This window comes from Heterodontus francisci, chromosome 8 (assembly GCF_036365525.1).
Source record: "Heterodontus francisci isolate sHetFra1 chromosome 8, sHetFra1.hap1, whole genome shotgun sequence".
Classification (NCBI taxonomy): Eukaryota; Metazoa; Chordata; class Chondrichthyes; order Heterodontiformes; family Heterodontidae; genus Heterodontus; species Heterodontus francisci.
The window spans coordinates 90,272,591-90,291,769 of NC_090378.1; the positions used below are offsets into that span (position 1 = coordinate 90,272,591).

Sequence of the window (19,179 nt, forward strand, 5' to 3'; positions counted from 1 at the left end):
GAGGGAAGCACTGCGGCAAAACACATTGAATGTACTTGCCCCATGCATTAATTCGTATTATAAGTTGTTTTGGCTAATACTGGAGTTTGTCTTGACAGTTCCTTTGTTCTTGGCCTTGTTCAGATTGTTGAGGTTGTATAAGTAGATGCTGATGTACAGGTGGGCTCAATGGCCAGGAATGTTTCTTTTGAGTGGGCCTGAGCTTATTTCAGGGTGGACTGTTATGTGCTGGCCGGAGAAGGCTACTTTGAAAAATCTGTGCTATTAGTTCTGATCTAATAATTGCAGAGTGTCAGCAGCCCATCCAGCAGACAATCTTGTTCCCTCAAGCTTGGCTTTGTCTTCTTCAGCTGTCTTTTTTTTCTCCTGGTTCCATGCTAGGCCCCTTTGCAAGATAAGGTTGTGGAGGGCACAGAGGCCATCAGTAGTTTTACTGACCTTAACTGAGCAATCTTGTAGAACTCCACCAATTGATCCAAGCATGATGAATTACAGTGCGAGAATGCCAAAGGTGTGTTCCACTATGACTCTGATGGATACATGGACCATATTGTATCTTTCCTGCACCTTGGGGCAGAACTTTATGGGCCCCTGAGACTGGTTCGGAGGCAGGAGGGTCCATAGAATTGCAGCAGTGGGGGCGGGGGGGGGGGGGGTGAGTCTCAGTGAAGTCACACTGGCGGCCCTTAGCTCGACATCGACTGACAAACTGGTCAATGGACTCAATCGGCTGCTGTCAAAAGGTCATGAATTCGAGCCAATGGACCCGTAAATAGAGTCTGACATGAAGTTGATCCTCTAATGTTGTTCAGATTTTCACAAGATCCTTCTGCTCTTCTACGGAAAGACCAGAAGTGTTATGGCGATGTAAGCCTCGATTGCCAATGGCAATGCATATTTTCACTGCCTGCTTCTGTGGATCCGTGATTGCTAAGTCAATGAAACACAGATCGACTCTTTACTTGAAGAGCTGAAATTCCGATAGCAGGTCAGATGCTTTCCAGTTGATGGTAGGAATCTTTGCTGTTATTCTTGTCAGGACTCACAGTCATTGCTCTTAAAAGAAATCTGCTGTTAAGGCAAACAGAAATAACTGCCTGCAGTTCCACTTGTGAACAGGTTTGGAGGGTGTGGCACTGTCTCCTGCTGTACAGGCAGACAGAGAGCTGGCTGCAGTTCCACTTGGAGGATGTGGCCCTGTTGCCTGATTCGCATGCTTTTATTAGGCCCTGCCCACGAAGCTGCCAGCCCGTGAAAAGGTTCTGCATTGGCTGCCACAGTTTTTATTTTTAACTTTGGCTGGGTCAGAACGGGCTTTGGACGGTGCGATCCTGGAGCAACCTGCAGCGGACTTGGACAGTGTTGATCCTGGACAGACCTGCATCTTATTTTGACCACCGGTTCAGCAATTTTAAAATCAGGTACTCACTGTTTTAAGGACACTTTGCCTTTTTCTATGTGTGGCTTTTGTTCTTTCTGTGGAAGGCCTATGTGGTCCCAATCTTCATCTGTGGCTCTTCCTGACTTCAGGCTGGTTCCTCTCCATGACTTTGCGCTGAAATAGAGCACCACAATCCCAATCTCCTGTTCCACATTTCAACTTCACATTTTTTAAATTCTGCAACGTGGTCCAGTCTTCAAATGCACACTGCTGCAACTATATTATGTGTTCTCTTAACCTCTGTGTCAGCAGCTGCTATACACAAAGTATTGACCACTCAAGACAGAATCAATATTGTAGTAACGTGGACTCTTTATTTAAGGATGGTGCTGCATGTACACACAGGTCTTCACTGTACAGGTACTTACTGAAGACTGCCCCCAACCCAGAATTCGCATGGTGCATTACATCATAGCTCTTACACTGCTGACAAGATAACATAGCCACACCTCTTAAAGTGTAAACACAACAGTGGGCGCAAACATGGAGGAATCTCTTGTTGTAGTCACAGACCAGCTGAACATTGAGGGAGTGGAAGCCCTTCCTGTTGATGTATCTGACTGGCCTGTCACTGGGTGTCTTGATGACCACATGGGTGCAATTGATGATGGCCTGCCCTGGGGAGAATCCAGCGATGGTGGCAAAACCGATTGTCCTCTGTGTCTGCGAGGCCTCAGTTGTCATGAAATAAATGAATTGTCCAGCTATGGTAAATAGGGTATCACTGACCAACAAGATGCAGCGGATTGCAGCTGTCTGCAGGATGCCACCAAGGTCCGCAGCTAATCCTTGAAAGGAACCAGAAGAGAAGACATTCAAGGCCACAGTGACTTTGATGGCTACTGGCAGGACATAGCAACCAGTGCTGTGCAGTGCGAGGTCTTGGGCGATGAGGGCACAGATGTCAGTGACATCTGTGGAGTGTCACAGTCTCCTGCGGCACTGGGTCTCGATCATCTCTGGGTAGCTTCTTCTTCGCTGGTAGATCCTATGTGAAGGGTATGGCCTCCCTGTCTTCCAGACACTTGTTCCTCTCTGCTGCCTTCCTGATGACCTGGGCTCTGTCCTTCTTATGGAGAGTCTTGCCCTTCATCACCACTGGGCCCAAAATTCAAGAGTCATGCTCCCATTGCCAGTGTTGCCTTCCTTGTGGTCAGCTAGTTGTCCAGTTGTCCTTGGCAGCCTTGCCTCCTGCTGTTCTGGCTCTGTGCTACCAGGAGGGTGACGACCCCTGACACTACCCGAGCACTCAATCCACACTTTGTTTGCCACCTGCACAGTGCCAAAGGCACCTCTCTCCCAATGGCTGGGCCCCCCTCTGCGCCATTGAAACTTTAATGGCTCTGGGGTAATCCCCTGGGGCAGCCATGAATGGCTACCCAGTCTGTACCCGTCTCCTTTCACCTGCTCTGCCCCAGACAGCACGTGTAGCCCTTGCACTCCCATGAAAGTCTCAACAACCCCCCCACCCCCCTTAACGAGCTCTTACATGAGCTCTTCTCTGCCCTGGTGAACATAGCAGAGAACGGCATTTGGAAACCAGCACGCCAGCGCCAGTATTTTCAGGATCTGTCCTCCTCTGTTCCTGGCCTCAGTGGGGCTCAAAAATTCAGCCCAAGGCATTGGCAAAAGAACCAGAGGCAAAAGTAGGAGACAATGGTTTCACAGGTCGGCGCAACATCGAGGGCCGAAGGGCCTGTACTGCGCTGTAATGTTCTAATTCTAAATTTTCTTTACACTGTGAGTTATTATGATCTGGAATACATTGCCTGAAAGGTGGTGGAAGTAGATTGTCAGGCAAACCCCCCACCTGTCAAGACTGAGGCACACATGATTTCACCATTTGAACATTAAAACTTAAAATTGCAAGCCCCTGACTGGAAAGATATTTGAATAGTAACAGACAGTGTTGGAACAATGGGGATTCAGTTGTTACTCCCCAATACATAGAAGAAGTGGTCAGATCAGTTTTGGTCACATGACTGACTGACTGTTGGAGGTTTTGAATTTGAAATTCCAACAGATGATTTTGAACAGAAAAAAGGCCTTGGCTCCTGGTTTGAGAAGACCTCTCTCCTGTCTGCCTGCTCCCGTCTGCTTCCCGCGGAACTGAATCTTGTGAAAACATGTGAACCTCAAAGAGAGAAAGATCTCCTACGTGAACAAGGTTTAAGCAGAATACTGGGCCCCAACAAAACAGCAAGAATTACCTACAAAAGGACTATACCATGAGCTTGAAGCACAGTAACAAGATATTGCCTCAAACTATTCCACTTTATCTTTTCTTCTCTTTTCTGTCGCTCTCTGCATGGGTATATCGAGTGCATGCTCGTGTGGGCGCATCGTGTATCCATAGGCGTCAACCGTATTAAGTTTAAGCCTAAGTTTTAATAAATTTCACTTTTCTCTTTTAAACCTGAGAAAACCTGGCAAGCTGTGAACAAGGAGTCACAAAGGGGGAGCTCAAAACACAGTGTGTTTAAAAATTAAACCCTGTTACAATAAGACCAGGTGAAGACTGCAAAAGACCCTTAGACACCTTTCTCACCTGGTCGTAACAAGATTGAATAGTTACTTTCAAAAGGGAATTGGATAAATGCATGGAAGGGAAAAAGAACTTACAAGACTATTGAGGAACAGGAGGATAGTGGAACTGGTTGGATAGCCCTACCAAAGAACCAGCACAGCCACAATGAGCTGAATGTTTTCCTTCTGAGCTGCATCATTCTTTGATTATAAAGTGATAAACACATTAGGGCCAGAATTTAACAAGGTGGCTGTGGCCCCACCCAGTGGCTGGAAAGTTGGGGGCGAACCCGCCTCCGCTGGCCCTAGAAGCCACAACCGTATTTTATGGCCCCGGGAGCAGTGGCCACTGCAGCGACTGCAGCAGTCCCTGGAGCAATAGCCATTGAGGAAACTCTGGAGTGCAGGTAAGTGGGGTTGGGAATCACCAGGGCCAATCAGGCAGGCGAGATATTGATGTGGGGGTCAATCATGAGGGCAGGGGGTATCTTCCAGCAGGGGTGGCACTTGCCACTGGGGGGCCCTCTGTAGGGCACACGGTGCCCGATCAGGAGGGATTCCCCCGCCCCACACCATGCCACAGGGAGGCAGCTGGGCGGTGAAGTGCCATTCTGCCACTGGTAAAATACCAGTGGTGGCGGGAAGAGGCCCTTAAAGTGGTTATTAATTAGCCACAAGAGCCTCAATTGATCCAAGGGTGGGTGGATTGCCTGTCACTTCCCCTGCTGCTGGTAAAATACCAGCGTAGTGGGTAGCCAACAGGTACCCTGCCCCGTCATTCCACGCAACGTTACCCCCCCCTCCCCCCACCCACCCCACCTCCCAATCTGCTCCAGGAGATCGGAGGGGGTGGGGCATAAAATTCCAGCCTGGGTATGGAGGTAAACACAAGCCTCTGTGCCCAGTTTTATGCTTAATGAGCACCAGCGGGTTGCACATGCCTCCATATTGAACCCAAAAATTGAACAATAGAATAGCTACTTTGAATATTGTAATAGTTTTTATATTGTGTGATTTTTTGGTTTGTTTTATACCGAAGTCATTAAATGTCACTGACCTTTTACCTGTGATTATTTCTTTCTCAAAGGGGAACATTTGGGAACAAATTCTACGAATACCCTTCATCCTGGAGATGATCAACACTGTGCCCTTTATCATCACAGTAAGTCTATCAAATATTCAGTGGGGGTCTGGTTGGCAGCGATTACTGAGTGAACATTTTTCCAACATGAGCAGCATATCTAAAGGACATTTTTTCACCAGGGCTGCATTCCAAAATAAGAAATGGCTATTTTAACAATATCACTATTTTGTTTTTTATTAAAAAAAATACAGGGAGAATAAACTCATCCTGCTTACACCTACAAGTTGTTAAAAGGTCACGTCTGGCTTATTGAAGAATTTTTCTGTCGTATATTGTGAAGACTTTCAATTTGACCTGTGGTGCATACCTTATAAAGTGTTTCAACTGTAATTCAAAAATTAAGAATGTTCTTTACAAGTGAAGGATATGTTTCAAATATTCATAAATTCATGCAGGCAGCTTGCATACTTCTGACTAAAATAAGGTGACAAGGTTCATTTTATTTACCACAATGAATTAATGCACTCTGTGTTTGCTAAGCAGAGTTCAAATTCATTTTCAGCAGCATGATACCATCAATGAATTTAATTAAAACAAGGTAGCAGCAAACTGCTTAAATGTGACTACAAAATAATCCTGCAGCTTTCTGCTTCCTGTCTTTTTTTTTAGCTCAGTGAAGAAGGTACACCAAAGGTGAGGAATATGAAGATCATGTGCTTAAAATTAAACTATTAATTTAAAATATTATCAAAATTGACAAATGTATATGCTGATCAATGATTGGCTGATTTGATAACATTTTGAAAATAATATATTTAACAATAGGCCGGCAGTATTAATTTCTGCTTTGTGAATAACCTCATCCAAATAACTTTTTGTGGACTTTAGCTCTATGTGTTACATATAATTCAAAGTCTTACACATGTTGCATATCACACATTAAATACCTAGGGTAGAAAATTAAAGCATGAAAAATCATTGGCCGTGATTTTCTGACTCAAATAAATACTATTAAGTTAACTTAATCAAATGCAGGCAGGTATTTAAAAAATCTGCCTATTAGGGACAAGGAACCTGCCTAAAAACACAGTTTATTTTTGTTTTCACTACAAATTAACCAATCAAATTGTTCAATTTTTTTCAAAGCTCAATTCACCTACCACTATGATTTCTGGTCAAGCCAAATATGTAGCTGTAGTTGAGAAATGGTTTTACAAGAAGTTCCTCCCACGAAGGTCTGATCTATATCAGTATTGCTGCTTTCCCCAGTTATATTGTATACCAAATCATTGCCTGAATGAGGAGGACCAGAGAAGCAGCAGATCCTCAAAGTGTTATTCTGATGGACTGCCAGTTCCTGGAAGCAATTTCCTCCTGTTATCTTTTAGAGTCTAGCATATGATAGGACAAGGGTCTAGTTTACAGTAAACAATGATGGACTTCTGTTTTTGAAAAAAATTGATATTTTGAAGACATATCCTGATTTTGTGATTGGTCAAATGAATCATTTTTCATCAAGATACATCTCTTCGATAAATAATTGTTATCCCATATCTAGCAGCAGTAGTATTAAAAAATCTAGAAGGAAAATACATTTTGTATTAGCATTGAAGAAACCAGCATTCATTATCTTTGTTTTCAGTAGCTGGCTTATCTGCTGGACTCTAGAAATATAAAAGTGGAAAAAAGACCTTGCATTTATATAGGGTGGAATTTAGTGAGGCCATTAGGAGTGGGAATGGAGGAGTGGGAGGCCAGAGAATAGTGACAGACGTGCCCGCCTGGAAATCCGACATCGTGACATTGGTTCTGGATTTAGTCAGTGGCAGGAAAACTCCAAGGTGCTGTCGTCACCCTGAAACAATGGGACTCTACTTTAAGTTGCTGAACAGCTCATTGTAATACATTTGCGTGGAACTGATGGGGAGTTTGAAATTAACTCAACAGTGGGTGAGCCTCACATGCCTTCAGATCCCCGGCCATTCAAAGATGGCAGCACCGAGGCGCGGCCTCAGTGCCAACACGGGAAGGCGACCATAGGGAATAGTGGATAGGGGCAGAGGGGGGAGTGGAGGCCATTGTTGGCCTGCAATCCTGTGTACTCTGCACGGGTGGGATAGGTCTCAGGTGAGAGGGTGCGGTGGGCTAGGCCTCAGGTATGAGGATGTGGTGGGGTAGGTCTCGGGTGAGAGGGTCCGGTGGCCATAGTGCTGGGTGCTGGGCTCTCTGCAAGGGTGGGAATTGAGGGCCATTAGCGTGCATTCCATGGGGAGTAGCAAAGGAAAAGGTGCCAAGGCAAGTTCATCTGATCGAGGACAGTGCTCTGGAAGCCTACTGATCAGATGGCATGGGTCACATATATCCTGTCTTTGTGGACCCTGATGGCATGATGCAGTGCCTCTGATGGAGGGAGGGCCAGGAGGTAGCTCCAAGAGGAGAGCACCAGCAGCCATCCATACCAAGAAGAGCCCACCTGTACCACGGAGTGTACTGAACTCAACTCAGCTACCTCCAAATTTCCGAGCAGCAGTATCAGTGAAGACTGTGGCTCTCCACGGAGGCCGTCACCGATTTATGTTCCATCCGGCAGGACGAGTTACGCCCGATGGGTTTCGGTGGTCAGCTACTGGCCCTGAAGATCACCTTGGCCTTCAACTTTTACACATTTGGTTCTTTCCAGGGATCCAGCGTGGATATGTGTGGGATCTCCCAAGCAGCAGTCCATCACTGCATCAACGAGGTGATCAATGCCCTGTTCAAGAGAGCTAGCAACTATGTGCATTACTGAACAGACCATGACAGTCAGACGGAGGATCGTCGGCTTCGCAGCCATCGCTAGATTCCCCCCAGGTGCAAGGTGTGATAGACTGCAAGCATGTGACCATCAAGGCTCCAATGGAACAGAGCCACATTCATCAACAGGAAGGGCTTCCGTTCCATCAACATTCAACAGGTCTGCGACCACCGAAAGCCTTTCCTGCAGCTGTGTGCCCCGTTCCCAGGAAGCAGCCAAGGCACTTACATACTATGGCATTCCCAGGTGCCACTGCTTTTAATGCCCCCCCCCCCCCCCCCGCACTCGCCTTCAGGGATGGATTCTCGGGGACAAGGGCTATCCATTGAAGGCATGGCTACTGACATCTGCAATGAATCCTTGCACTGCAGCAGAGGAGAGGTACAACACTTGCCACGGCTCCACAAGAGCGACCATCGAGCAGGCCATTGGGCTGCTGGAGATGAGATACTGGTGCCTCGATTGATCTGGTGGAACCCTGCTGCATGCCCCGTAGAGGGTCTTGCGTATCATTGTGGTCTGCTGTGCTCTGCACAGGCTAGCACTGTAGAGGGGGGGGAGGGCCTTGCATGAAGAGGACATGATTGATCGTCAATCCTCATCTGACAAGGAGGACATGGAGGAGGCTAATAAGCAGGCTGCACTGGATATTGAACCCCTTGCACTGGAGGCCAGGCACATTGAGAAGCAAGAGGCAATCTCATACATAGCCACTTCCAGCCACCATGATGGCCTCTCAAAGTGAACTCAATACAGACTCACCTCACTGTATTCCGCCTATCACTTCCTTTCTATCTCAATTCCAGGCCTAATGCTCAGCTTCACCGCATGCTGTAGCACATCTAAGATGCTTACCAAACACGGCCTGTGCCTACACTGACAGCCCAATTAGGCAGCAAGGGTTAAGGCAGCAGCTCCCAATTCAGGCATGAAAGAATGAGCATTTCACAACAATTAACGTGAACTGTATTAATGACAAAGGTTTACTAAACAATATTAATGGAAAATACAAAACACCCATGAATCCTCAAGTGTGTCTAGGTGCTTTTCTTAATATGTTTTCGAGTGTTTCTATGAGGTGTGACTCCTGTGCCAGCTGCTGGGGTGGAGGCAGGCTGCTGATCAGGCTGTCCCTTGGCCTGGGATGACTTCGGCAGCTGTCCTCTGGGTGGCTGAGACCTGGAGCGCCGCAGCTGGCAGAGGGATTGCTGCATAGTTGCAGGAGCCTCCTCAGTCATCACGACTACTGGAGCTGGGCTCACTGGCGGAGGGGCTGAGGAGCTGCTGTCCACACTCTGAGTGCACTGAGTGGAGCTCCCAGATGTAGAGGTGAGGCTGAATTGAACCTCCATGCTGACTGTAGAAGGATGAGGACCTGGAGAAGACTGGTTGCACCTGTGCGCCTCTGTGGAACCTGGCTCTCCATGAGGGTCGCCAACTTCTCAATGAAGGAAGGCATACACTCACATGCCTGAGACATGGTAGCACATGGCATGGATGGAGTCCTACATCATCCACTCATGACTGCACATGGCTTCTGGCAGCTCCGACAGATCTTGCCTTACCTCTCTCTGCAACTCCAACATACCTTGTGCTGTCAACACCAGAGGCTAATCATAAACCTGGGGCTCAGCATGGGGCTGGTCACCCACAGTCCTCCAACTGTCAATGGCTTTGGCTGTCGCAGTCTTGGTCAGCTGCTTGGCTGCGTGTGTGGTGCTCTCACCAGCTTGTGGCACTGGTTCTATGGCCGAACGTCTCTACATTGGTGGAAGGTGCAAGAGAATCATTTGATGGTGCATCATCTGACTGCTGTTCCCTCTTCAGCTGGAGTCTCCTGCAGACGATGACCAGCATGAGACAACATAAACATCTGTGGGTTAGGCTGTGCAGATCTCCTCATGCCAACCATGCGTGATATGGATCTCCAGAAGTGTGATGAAGGCCAAATGAAGACAATCCTCACTCTCTTTGGCGGAGAGTCCTGTCTTGCCATCTACTACTGAGTGGCTGCCATGGGCTTCCACTAGCTCCAGTGCCTTCTCCTCAGCTGTGGAAAGAGGCCACAGAGCTGGTATGCTTCTGCCAGTCCGCTCGGTCTCACTGGTGTTATGGGCCCATTTGTCCTGTAAGTGGAAAGAGGGACATCATAAGATTTTGCAGGTAGAGCAACAGGACAGTTATGCTAATGGCAGCCCCTCATCCCCTGCTGGCATTTCCTTCTCTCTACGTCTGCTCTCAGGGGACGTAATGGGTGCGAGCTGTGAAGGAAGGTGGCCTGCCGCCAAGATGCAGCCATGCATCTGCCAGGAGATGGTGATGCCTAACCCCCTTTGTCAGTGCCTTTGTGGTCACTCCCTCTCCATGTTGCCTTGCCTCCCTTGCAGCCACATGCAATCCTCAAAGAGGAGAGCATTACGGAGGGCTCACTTTGGCAGAACGAAGGCGATCGCTCACTCTCTCCTTGCACTGGACCCAGTAGTGTGGGTGACCCCACAGCTGCTGACCTCCTCTGAGATCTCTATCCAGGCTTTCTTGGTCAGACAAGAGGATTTCTTCTTGCCATCTCTTGGAAAGAGGACCTCCACCTTTCCCTTTCAGCCTGGAAGAGAATCTCCAGGGTGGCGTCGCTGAACTGTGGGGCCTTCCCTCAGACATAGTGCCCAGTCGTTCTCGCTCTGTCCCAAGGGTGGTACTTCCTTCTTCAGGGTTGTGGGGGTGGGGGGACGGTGTCCAGGAGTTCCAACAGCAGTTCTAGTAGAATCCATAATCATTGAATTGCTGAACGGCAGCAATATAAGCAGGACTGACAGTGCTTTAAATATGGCATCAGCACCTGCGTTGGAAACATCTGATGCCACAATCACTGCCTCAAAGCCTGCCCTGTCACATGATTGGACGGGCTCTGCACCTCCATTATGCGTGACGGTAGTCATCTGGCCGCACACATCACAGGCTATGATGGCACCCTCTTCTGGCTCAGCCGCCCTGACCTGCAACGAGCTTGCTAAATTAAGCCCATTGCACCTTTCCTATCCTTGGGACTCTGCAAAATTCTTGACAGTCAGTGAAATGCTTTCGAATCACAGTTTTGTGACAGTCAATTTGTGCACAGCAAAGACCCACAAGCAGCATATGAAATGCATTCTACTATGTAGTATTTTCATTTTGTATTTTCTTTTGAAGTTCTCTGAAATCATGCGTTCAACCAAACTGTTTTCATTTTCAGATATTTTGGTCTCCATTAAGGAATCTATTCATCCCAGTGTTTCTGAACTGCTGGTTAGCCAAGCATGCTCTGGAGAATATGATTGTGAGTATAAAAAGCAAATAGTCTTTCCAAATTCCCATGCTCATCTTCAAATTGTGTCATGGGGTCTTTTACATCCATCTTTACAGGTAGGCAGGTCCCCAATTCAACACCTCACCCAATAAACAAAATTTCGAAACCCATAATCTAATGGCGATAATTATCACAAAGTTATATAATATTTGAAGTTATGCAAAGTAGGGTCATTTTAATACCTTAACTACAGTAATTTGTAAAATCCAATGACAAATACAAACTGCCTGTTTATTATTTGTGTGCACCCAGTGCTGTTCTAGGTAACTTAGCCTAGGTAGTTAAGCCTCTACATGTCAATAAACACATGTAACATCTCTGATAAGAAGAAAGTTGCATTTAGATGAAAAAAAAACTCAGTCATTATTGTTTGGAACATAAACTGGAATTTTTAATTCTCTTTCCATTCATTTAGAATGATCTTCACAGAGCTATCCAGCGAACCCAATCTGCTATGTTCAATCAGGTTCTTATTCTTATATCCACTTTACTGTGCCTCATTTTTACTTGGTAAGTGATAGTGATTCAACATGTTCTGTAAAAGATGCTTATTGTTATATGATTGAAAACTTACTGTTACATTTTTAGAGACATGAATAAAATCCAAAGATCCACCCATTGAAATCATTAAACTATTCTTTTTCTGTAATGAGAGAGTAGTTAATTATTATTTTTCATGGTCCAAATTATGAATGCTGCTCTTCCTTCTACCAGCATTTTCAGCACTTAACTATTTAATGTATGGAACACAAAAGCCATGGTTTATATGAAATAGAAGGGTGTGTTTTATATAATACAAAGTTTCTGTAGAGAGCATATTCCACTGAACCTCTACACTGTTATGCTTAATGATGTCAGAATGTTGAGAATTGCTGAAAATGGAGACATGTTGTCGAAGCTTTTTGTCTTGCACTCATCAGGACAATACGCAAGAATAACCAATGTAAAGGAAAACAACAACTTATACTGCATGAGAAGAGAGTGTTGATTGGTTAACAAGCAAACTCTGGTCGAGGCGTTGCCATGGAGATTACACCAGTTTACGGTGACTGATAGTTAACTGTCAGTCACCATAAACTGGTGCATTCTCCATGGCAATACCTCTACCAATCAGAGTTCACTTGTCAACCAATCAGCACCCTCTTCTCATGCAGCATAAGTTGTTTTCCCTTATGTTGGTTATTCTTGCATATTGTCCTGATGGGTACAAGATGAAAAGCTTCAACACCATGTCTCCATTTTCAGCAATTCTCAAGTTCTGTACTACCAAATGACTATTTGATGTCAGAACGATTAATCTATCCTTATAGTGCACGTATTTCATTTAGCCATATGCTTAAACTTCTTATGGAAGATGCGTGCCTTTTACTGGAAAACGTACATATACATGCACACATATATAGCTGACTTGTAGATTTCTTTACAAAGAATGTTTTAGATTCTTTCTCACCCACCAGGACAGCCATTTCGTCAGCTGAAAATTTAGCATTTGCATTCCTTGAAATTCTACTAATTTTGAGTTATGGTGAGCTGCTCTCATGCACCTCCCAGTGGCTGATTTAGGAGTGACATTGATTGACAGGGGCCAAAGAGCAGGTTGTGAGGAATTCCTGTTGCCTGGAGATTTCTATATTGCAAGATGGCATTGAGCAAGGAAGGAGAGAAAGTTTAAAGAAAAATCACGTCTCATGTTCTTTAAATCTGTAGAAAATGACTTAGTTTTGCAAATTGCATAATTTTTGGGATGCAAACACAAATTTGTTGGCTTTTTTAATTAGATACTCTTAATTTGGACATTACTGATTTAAACCTAAGTGGTGTGGCACTCCACGGGCTGGAATTTATAGGTCTGACGCTGGGTCGGAGGTGGATGGGGCCCATAGAATTGCGATGGGCATCGGTGGGTGGGGGGGGGGGGCGGATGTTCCGTCACCTCCCCGTCATCAAGTGATTTTCTTGGGGTTGAGATAGGCTGACGACAGCCTTCCCAACCAACCCCCCCTCCCGAGAGGCCAATTGAGGCCCTTAAGTGGTCTATTAACGGCCACTTAAGGGCCTATTCCCTCCCCCGCCCCCCTACCGCTGCTGCTGGGATATAACCACTGGTGGAGGGAGGTCCTCTGCCATGCGGGGAGGTCGCCCAGTAATACGAGGTACTTTGCCTGCAGGCTTGGGGGGGTGGGGGGGGCGGTACCTCCTCTGTGGGCAATCTGTGGCCCACAGAGCACCCCAGCCATGAAAGACTCCATCACCCTGGACCCCCTTGCCCTGCACTGAACACCCACCCTGCCATCCTCCCTCGCCAGGACCTTCTGGACTGGCCTTGGTGACCCCACCTTGCTTACCTGAGGTCTGGGTCTCCAGCGTGGGCCTGGGTCCAAGGCCTCTGCAGTACAAGCAGTGGCCACCGCTCCCGGTGGTGCTGCCAATACTGCTGAGCTGCCAGCCCTGTGATTGGCCAGCAAGTCTTGGAGGCGGGATCTCTGTCCTTAAAGGGATTTCCACGTAAGTGCTGGAACAATGCAAGATCATGCTGGGGGTGGGGGGGGTTCAGAAAGGCCGAAGCAGGGATCCTCCCGCCTTTTTGGCCCTGCCTCAATGCCACAAAATCCAGCCCCACCTCCGAAAATATTTTCTTCATATAAATGCTGATCCCTGAGTTGTCACTTGCCGATCTCCTGTTCCCCCTCAGTCAGTAGCTCAAGTTTTCCTTACCCTGATTTGTGCAGCTTAAGATCCCACATTCCTGAATCTTTCCCACTTTTGGAGTAAGTTTGATGCATTTATATAATCAAGTATTCTTTTCATACAGCAAGGCATTTTATCATTGCCTTGAGTTGCTTCTCAACTGTGGCAAAGTGGAATGTCTGCAAAAGAAGACCAGAATAAGTGGCAATTAGCTTAATTTTTTCAAAATTATTTATCAAAATATTAAGTAATTGTAAAGATAAATCTAACTGAAGAAGGTGCAAACATTTTCATAAAGTGAATGATTTCATTATGAATAACAAACCAGAATGTTATGACCAGGTGAGGAAGGGGTCTCAGGCTCCCCCTATCGCCCCTTCTCTAGTTTGACTGCAACAGGGTTTATCCTTTTTACGCAGTGATTGAACTTACCACCTCAGTGAGCACTTGCTGCTATTCCTCTAATGTAATTGCAGAAGAACCAATCAGACAGGTTTTCTTGGATTTAAACAAGGAAGATGTAAGTTTATTATTCTAAACCTGTTAAAATTACTAAAATATGCCAGGCATTCACGCACTCAGACACACAAGAGTCACACACACACACAAATTACAGAGGACAAACAGCTTTGGTAGTTGGAGTGGAATCTGGTATAAATGGAATTTAAATACTGAATATCAGTCCCAGAGTCCTTCATTAAAATTGTAGTCCTCTCTGGGCCACATGCACATTTGTGGGCTTGCTTCTCAGGCTCCAGAAGACAAAAGAGGGGGTTTTGTCCTTGTCCTCTAGTTGTTGGCTGTGCTGATCTGTAGGTTTGAGGCTTTAGCAGTTACAGCTGAGGCTTCTCTGGATCTTTACTGGAGAGCAAGAGAACTGATTCCTTGATGGCTTACAGCTGCTGTTCTGCTTTCTGTCTCTAAGCTTAGTCTCTCCAGAGCTGCACAAGTAGTCACATGATATTCCCAAACCTCTTTGTGTTTTTAATGAGTCCTTCTGGTAGCTTTTCTGATATTCAAGGCTTTACTCCTCAAACTGTCCAGTCACACTTGCTAAGGGCTGGCTCTTTCAAAGTCAATAGGTGTTGATGGTCCTTGATGACTGCACTGATAATTTTAATCAGAGAGCATCCCATTGTTCTGGCTAGGTTGAATCAGTCGTGCTGTCTCCAGTCTACTCAGTTGGTGTTCCATATGTAAATTGCGGTGACTGTCTTGGCTGCCTGGTTACTCTTCAATAAAAAGTTATTTATAAGCATTTCCACTTAAAGTCTCAGTCAAGGTTGCAACCAATGAAATTAATCTTTCCCATTTGATATGTATGGTTTTCATGACAAGAAATAGTTCATAAGATGTTAGTGAGTATTGTGACCATAATATGATTGAATTAATATCACATATAAAGGAGAGAAACAAGGGTCATAAAGTAAGCAAGGCTAACTTATTCAACAGAAGAGAAAGAGACAAACAAAGAACTTACAGTCCACTGCACCTTAATGTGAAAACTATGGAAATAGCAAAAATCCATTATCTGGACTGACTAAGTGAGCACTTGTAAAAATATTGCTGATTAGGGAAAGTCAGCTTGCTTTTCTGGGGGTTAATGTTTAACTAAACTAACAAAGATTGTTGCCAAAGTAAGTTTTTATATACATAGACAAAAGTAAGCATTTGATAAGGCTCTGCGCTAGACTGCTTGCTAAAATTTAGGTACATGGAACTGGAGGAAACTTCATGGCATGGATAGGAGGTGGCAGACTTTCAAAGTAGGTGGCAGACAGCTGGGGTAAAAGAAACATTCTCAGATTGACAGTTGCAAGTAGTGCCTTGCCCTTCCCCACCTCCCCTAGGATCAGGCTGAGGCTGAACTGCACAACGTAATAGATAGGAGTATATCCAAGTTTGCAGAGGATGTTATACCTGAGTCATACTGAATCATAAAAAAGAGAACAGGAAGATTGCAATTGGACATAGATTAAGAAAAATAATGGCACATCCAGTTTAATGTAACAAGCTGTGAGATAGTACACTTTGAACACGAGATTGTTGAGGATATTATCCAAATGGGGATTCACCTGTGAGAGGTAGGATTTGGGAAATGAGGTACAAATGTCATTAGAAACTATCCCAGGATGCAAGAAGTACCAAATACCATCATCGATGGTGTGGAATAGAAAAGCAAGGAAGTATTATTGCATCTATACGGAGTCCTGATCTGACATCATTTGGAATATTCTGTTCATTTTATGACATTCACATTTGGAAGAATGTACTGGTCTTGAAGAAAGTCCAGTCTTAAGTCACCAGGGTGATACCAGGATGAAGAGATTTGCAAAGATAAGAGACTGGGTAAACTTGAGGTAAGTAGGTACTTAGTTGAGAAGTAATGGTATTATGAGAGTAGAGAAAGAGTAGGGAATTGAGATTAAACAGGTAAGAGCTGGAATGGTAACAAAATGGTAGAACAAGCTTAAAGGGCGAATGGCCTACTCATGTTCCTGTGATCCTGCAAATTAAGCCATCTGATGATGAAACGGAAAAGAAATACTTTTTTTTTTACAAAAAAAACTCCTAGTCATTACAAATATATAGAAACTTGCCCATGATATTAATTTCTGCTTAGTTTTGATGCTGATCTTACTATCCTAAAGATAATCCTAGTAAACTACACATTTCTTGTTATGTTCTGAAATCCTATTTTTCCTGACTATTACTCACTACAATAGCCCATTTTACTTTCAACTGCTCCTTTACACTGGCCGTAATTTTATGCCACCCCAAAGAGCGGGATGATGGCTGTGGTGGGTGGGGGGTGGGGTGTGGTTTGTGGAGTAGCGTAAAATAGAACAGGAGGCTCCAGGAGCCCTTCCCGACACTACGCAGGGTGGCGGTGGCGATAACTAGTCCGCCTATTCCAGGCCAATCAAGGCCCTTAAGTGGCCACTTAACGTCCACTTAAGGCCCTCGCCCGCCTCCACGGGGATTTTACCCATGGCTGGTTGGGCAGCCGAGGACCATGAGAAGCCACCTGACAAACCAGATTGTTCTTGGCCGGCCCGGGGTTGGGGGGGAGCGTGGGGGGTGGAGGGGGCGCTTCATGATCGGGCACCCTGTGCCTGATGGAGGGCTGCCCCCACCACCCCAACCACCCCCAACATCCAAAACGCTCCCTTCCCCCCAATCGACCACCCTTGCCTCACCGGGACCCAACCGATTACCCCCGGTGAGGCAACCAAAACTTACCTTTGCTCCAGGCTCTCTGACATCTTTTCTTGATGCTGGGCTGTAGTCCCAGCAGTGGCCACCGCTATTAGATGGGACTTCCTACCACAAGCAGGTGGAAGTCCCGTCTCACACATGTTGAAGCCTGGTCACCTGCAAAATACAGGTCGGATCCCCAGGAGAGGCGGAAATGGGTTTGCCACCGACTTTTTAGTCAGTGGCTGGCTCCTGTCCACTTAGGGTAAAATCTCGGCCACTGTTTTACTGTCCTGTATGGTCGACTAGTTGGATAATATTTGGAGCCATATAAATTCCTTTTGCAGATATCCCATAATGTAAAAAGAGAAATGAGATGAATAAGTTGGTTGCCTTGGCATATACTTCTGAAAACTTCGCAAGGATTGTACAAGTAGTCCAGCACCAAACTGTAAAAATGGATTTGTGGTGAAAAAGGGAAGCTGGTACATGGATGGAAGGCTTTGACCCACACCAATATATCCTGAGCACACTGGAGAGAAAGGTCTCAACCTCAACCTTTTGCAAAAGGCCCTCAAATGAAGGCCTAGCTTAAACAATTGATACATAAGCCTGGTGGACAGCAGTGGATTTAGATATGTGGAAAATGAAAATGATTGACACTACCTATGCCTTAGCTGGATAAGAAACAGGATGCGTCTGTTACTCTGTACTGGTGAATTGTGCAATTTTAGCTGGCTAAACTCCAGGAATACCCAAGCACATATTCAGAAGCATTTAATTCCCAGCTCTTGTTAACCTGTAACTAGTTCTCTTGACTTAGACTTTTGAGAAAGTGCCAGGTTCACAGTTGCTCTTCAACATGGTAGTGGATTTCTGCATGGGTCAGACACATGAGTAGAGGAAATAGAAAACGGGGTGAAAGGATATCAGCTGTGCCATCTGGCCACCCATAATATGTAGGTAAAATACATCATTTAATAATTTCAGTATAGAACATTTAAAAAAACAAACAACTCACAAATAAACATTTGATTGGTGGATTTTTGTGTTATGGAAAGGCTGATGTCAACAATTATTATAATTAATAACCTGATTGAAAGATATTAAAAGAACAATATCAGTTTTTTAAACTTTCTCAAGCAAATATAAGATTTTTTTATATTGTAGGCTGAGAGCTATAGCCAAACACAACTTACTTAAAGTTAATGATTGCAGTTATTTTATTAGCTCTTTCCCAAGTGGTTTGCACACAAAAATCCATTTCATGGGTCTTATAGACATGTGATTAAAACAAATTAAAAATGTAAATATAAATAATGGTCTGCTATCATTCATGTAGAAAAACAGTCACACAATAAACTGATAACAATTCAGAAAGGGACTTTAATTTTCTCTCTTTTTAAGTAGATAAGTAGTAAAGAACTATGTGCGAGCGTTCTTCAAGGACAAATAAAATAATATCTAATAATATTAGCTTCAAGCTATTAAACCACATGCAGTGAGGGCCATTAAGTTTTCTATCTACAGGGGGTCAATTGTATTGAAATTATCAACTGAGATTAGTTTCCTAATGTGAACATAAACTTGAATAATAAATGACATTCAAAGTAGAAAGAATAACTTTGAAGTAGAAATTTATTAACAAATTATAAATCTACATTGTTCCCCATTATAGGAATATACAAATATGCAACACCAGAAAATGAAACAGTGCAGTCTATCTGGCCAATCCCATAAGAACATATAAACGTAAGAAATAGGAGCAGAAGTAGGCCATTCGGTCTCTTGAGCGTGCTGTGTCCTTCAGTAAAATCAGGGCTGATCTTCTATTTCCACCGCACCTTCCTGCATTATCTCCATATTCCTTGATTCCCTTTGTATCCAAAAATCTGTCGATTTTGCAATATACTCAACGACTGAGCATCCACAGCTCTCTGCGGTAGAGAATTCCAAAGATTCACAACCCTTTGAGTGAGGAATTTTTTCCTCAGTCCTAAGTGGCCGACAACATATTCTGAAACTGTGATCCTTAGTTCTAGATTTCCCAGCAGGGAAAACATCCTCCCAGCATCAACCCTGCCAACCCCTTAAGGAATTTTATA

At 44.9% G+C, this 19,179-nt stretch overlaps 1 protein-coding gene across 4 annotated transcripts in view; it reads left to right on the forward strand.

The window, feature by feature from the left end:
- LOC137372567 (potassium channel subfamily T member 2) overlaps positions 1-19,179 on the forward strand; it is a 921,357-nt gene that overhangs the window by 343,964 nt on the left and 558,214 nt on the right. For all 4 annotated transcript variants that reach the window (XM_068036495.1, XM_068036496.1, XM_068036497.1 and 1 more), the window contains 3 exons: positions 5,055-5,129; positions 11,075-11,158; positions 11,604-11,698. In XM_068036495.1, the coding sequence (XP_067892596.1) occupies positions 5,055-5,129; positions 11,075-11,158; positions 11,604-11,698 (254 nt within the window). The remainder of the gene's footprint in view (positions 1-5,054; positions 5,130-11,074; positions 11,159-11,603; positions 11,699-19,179) is intronic.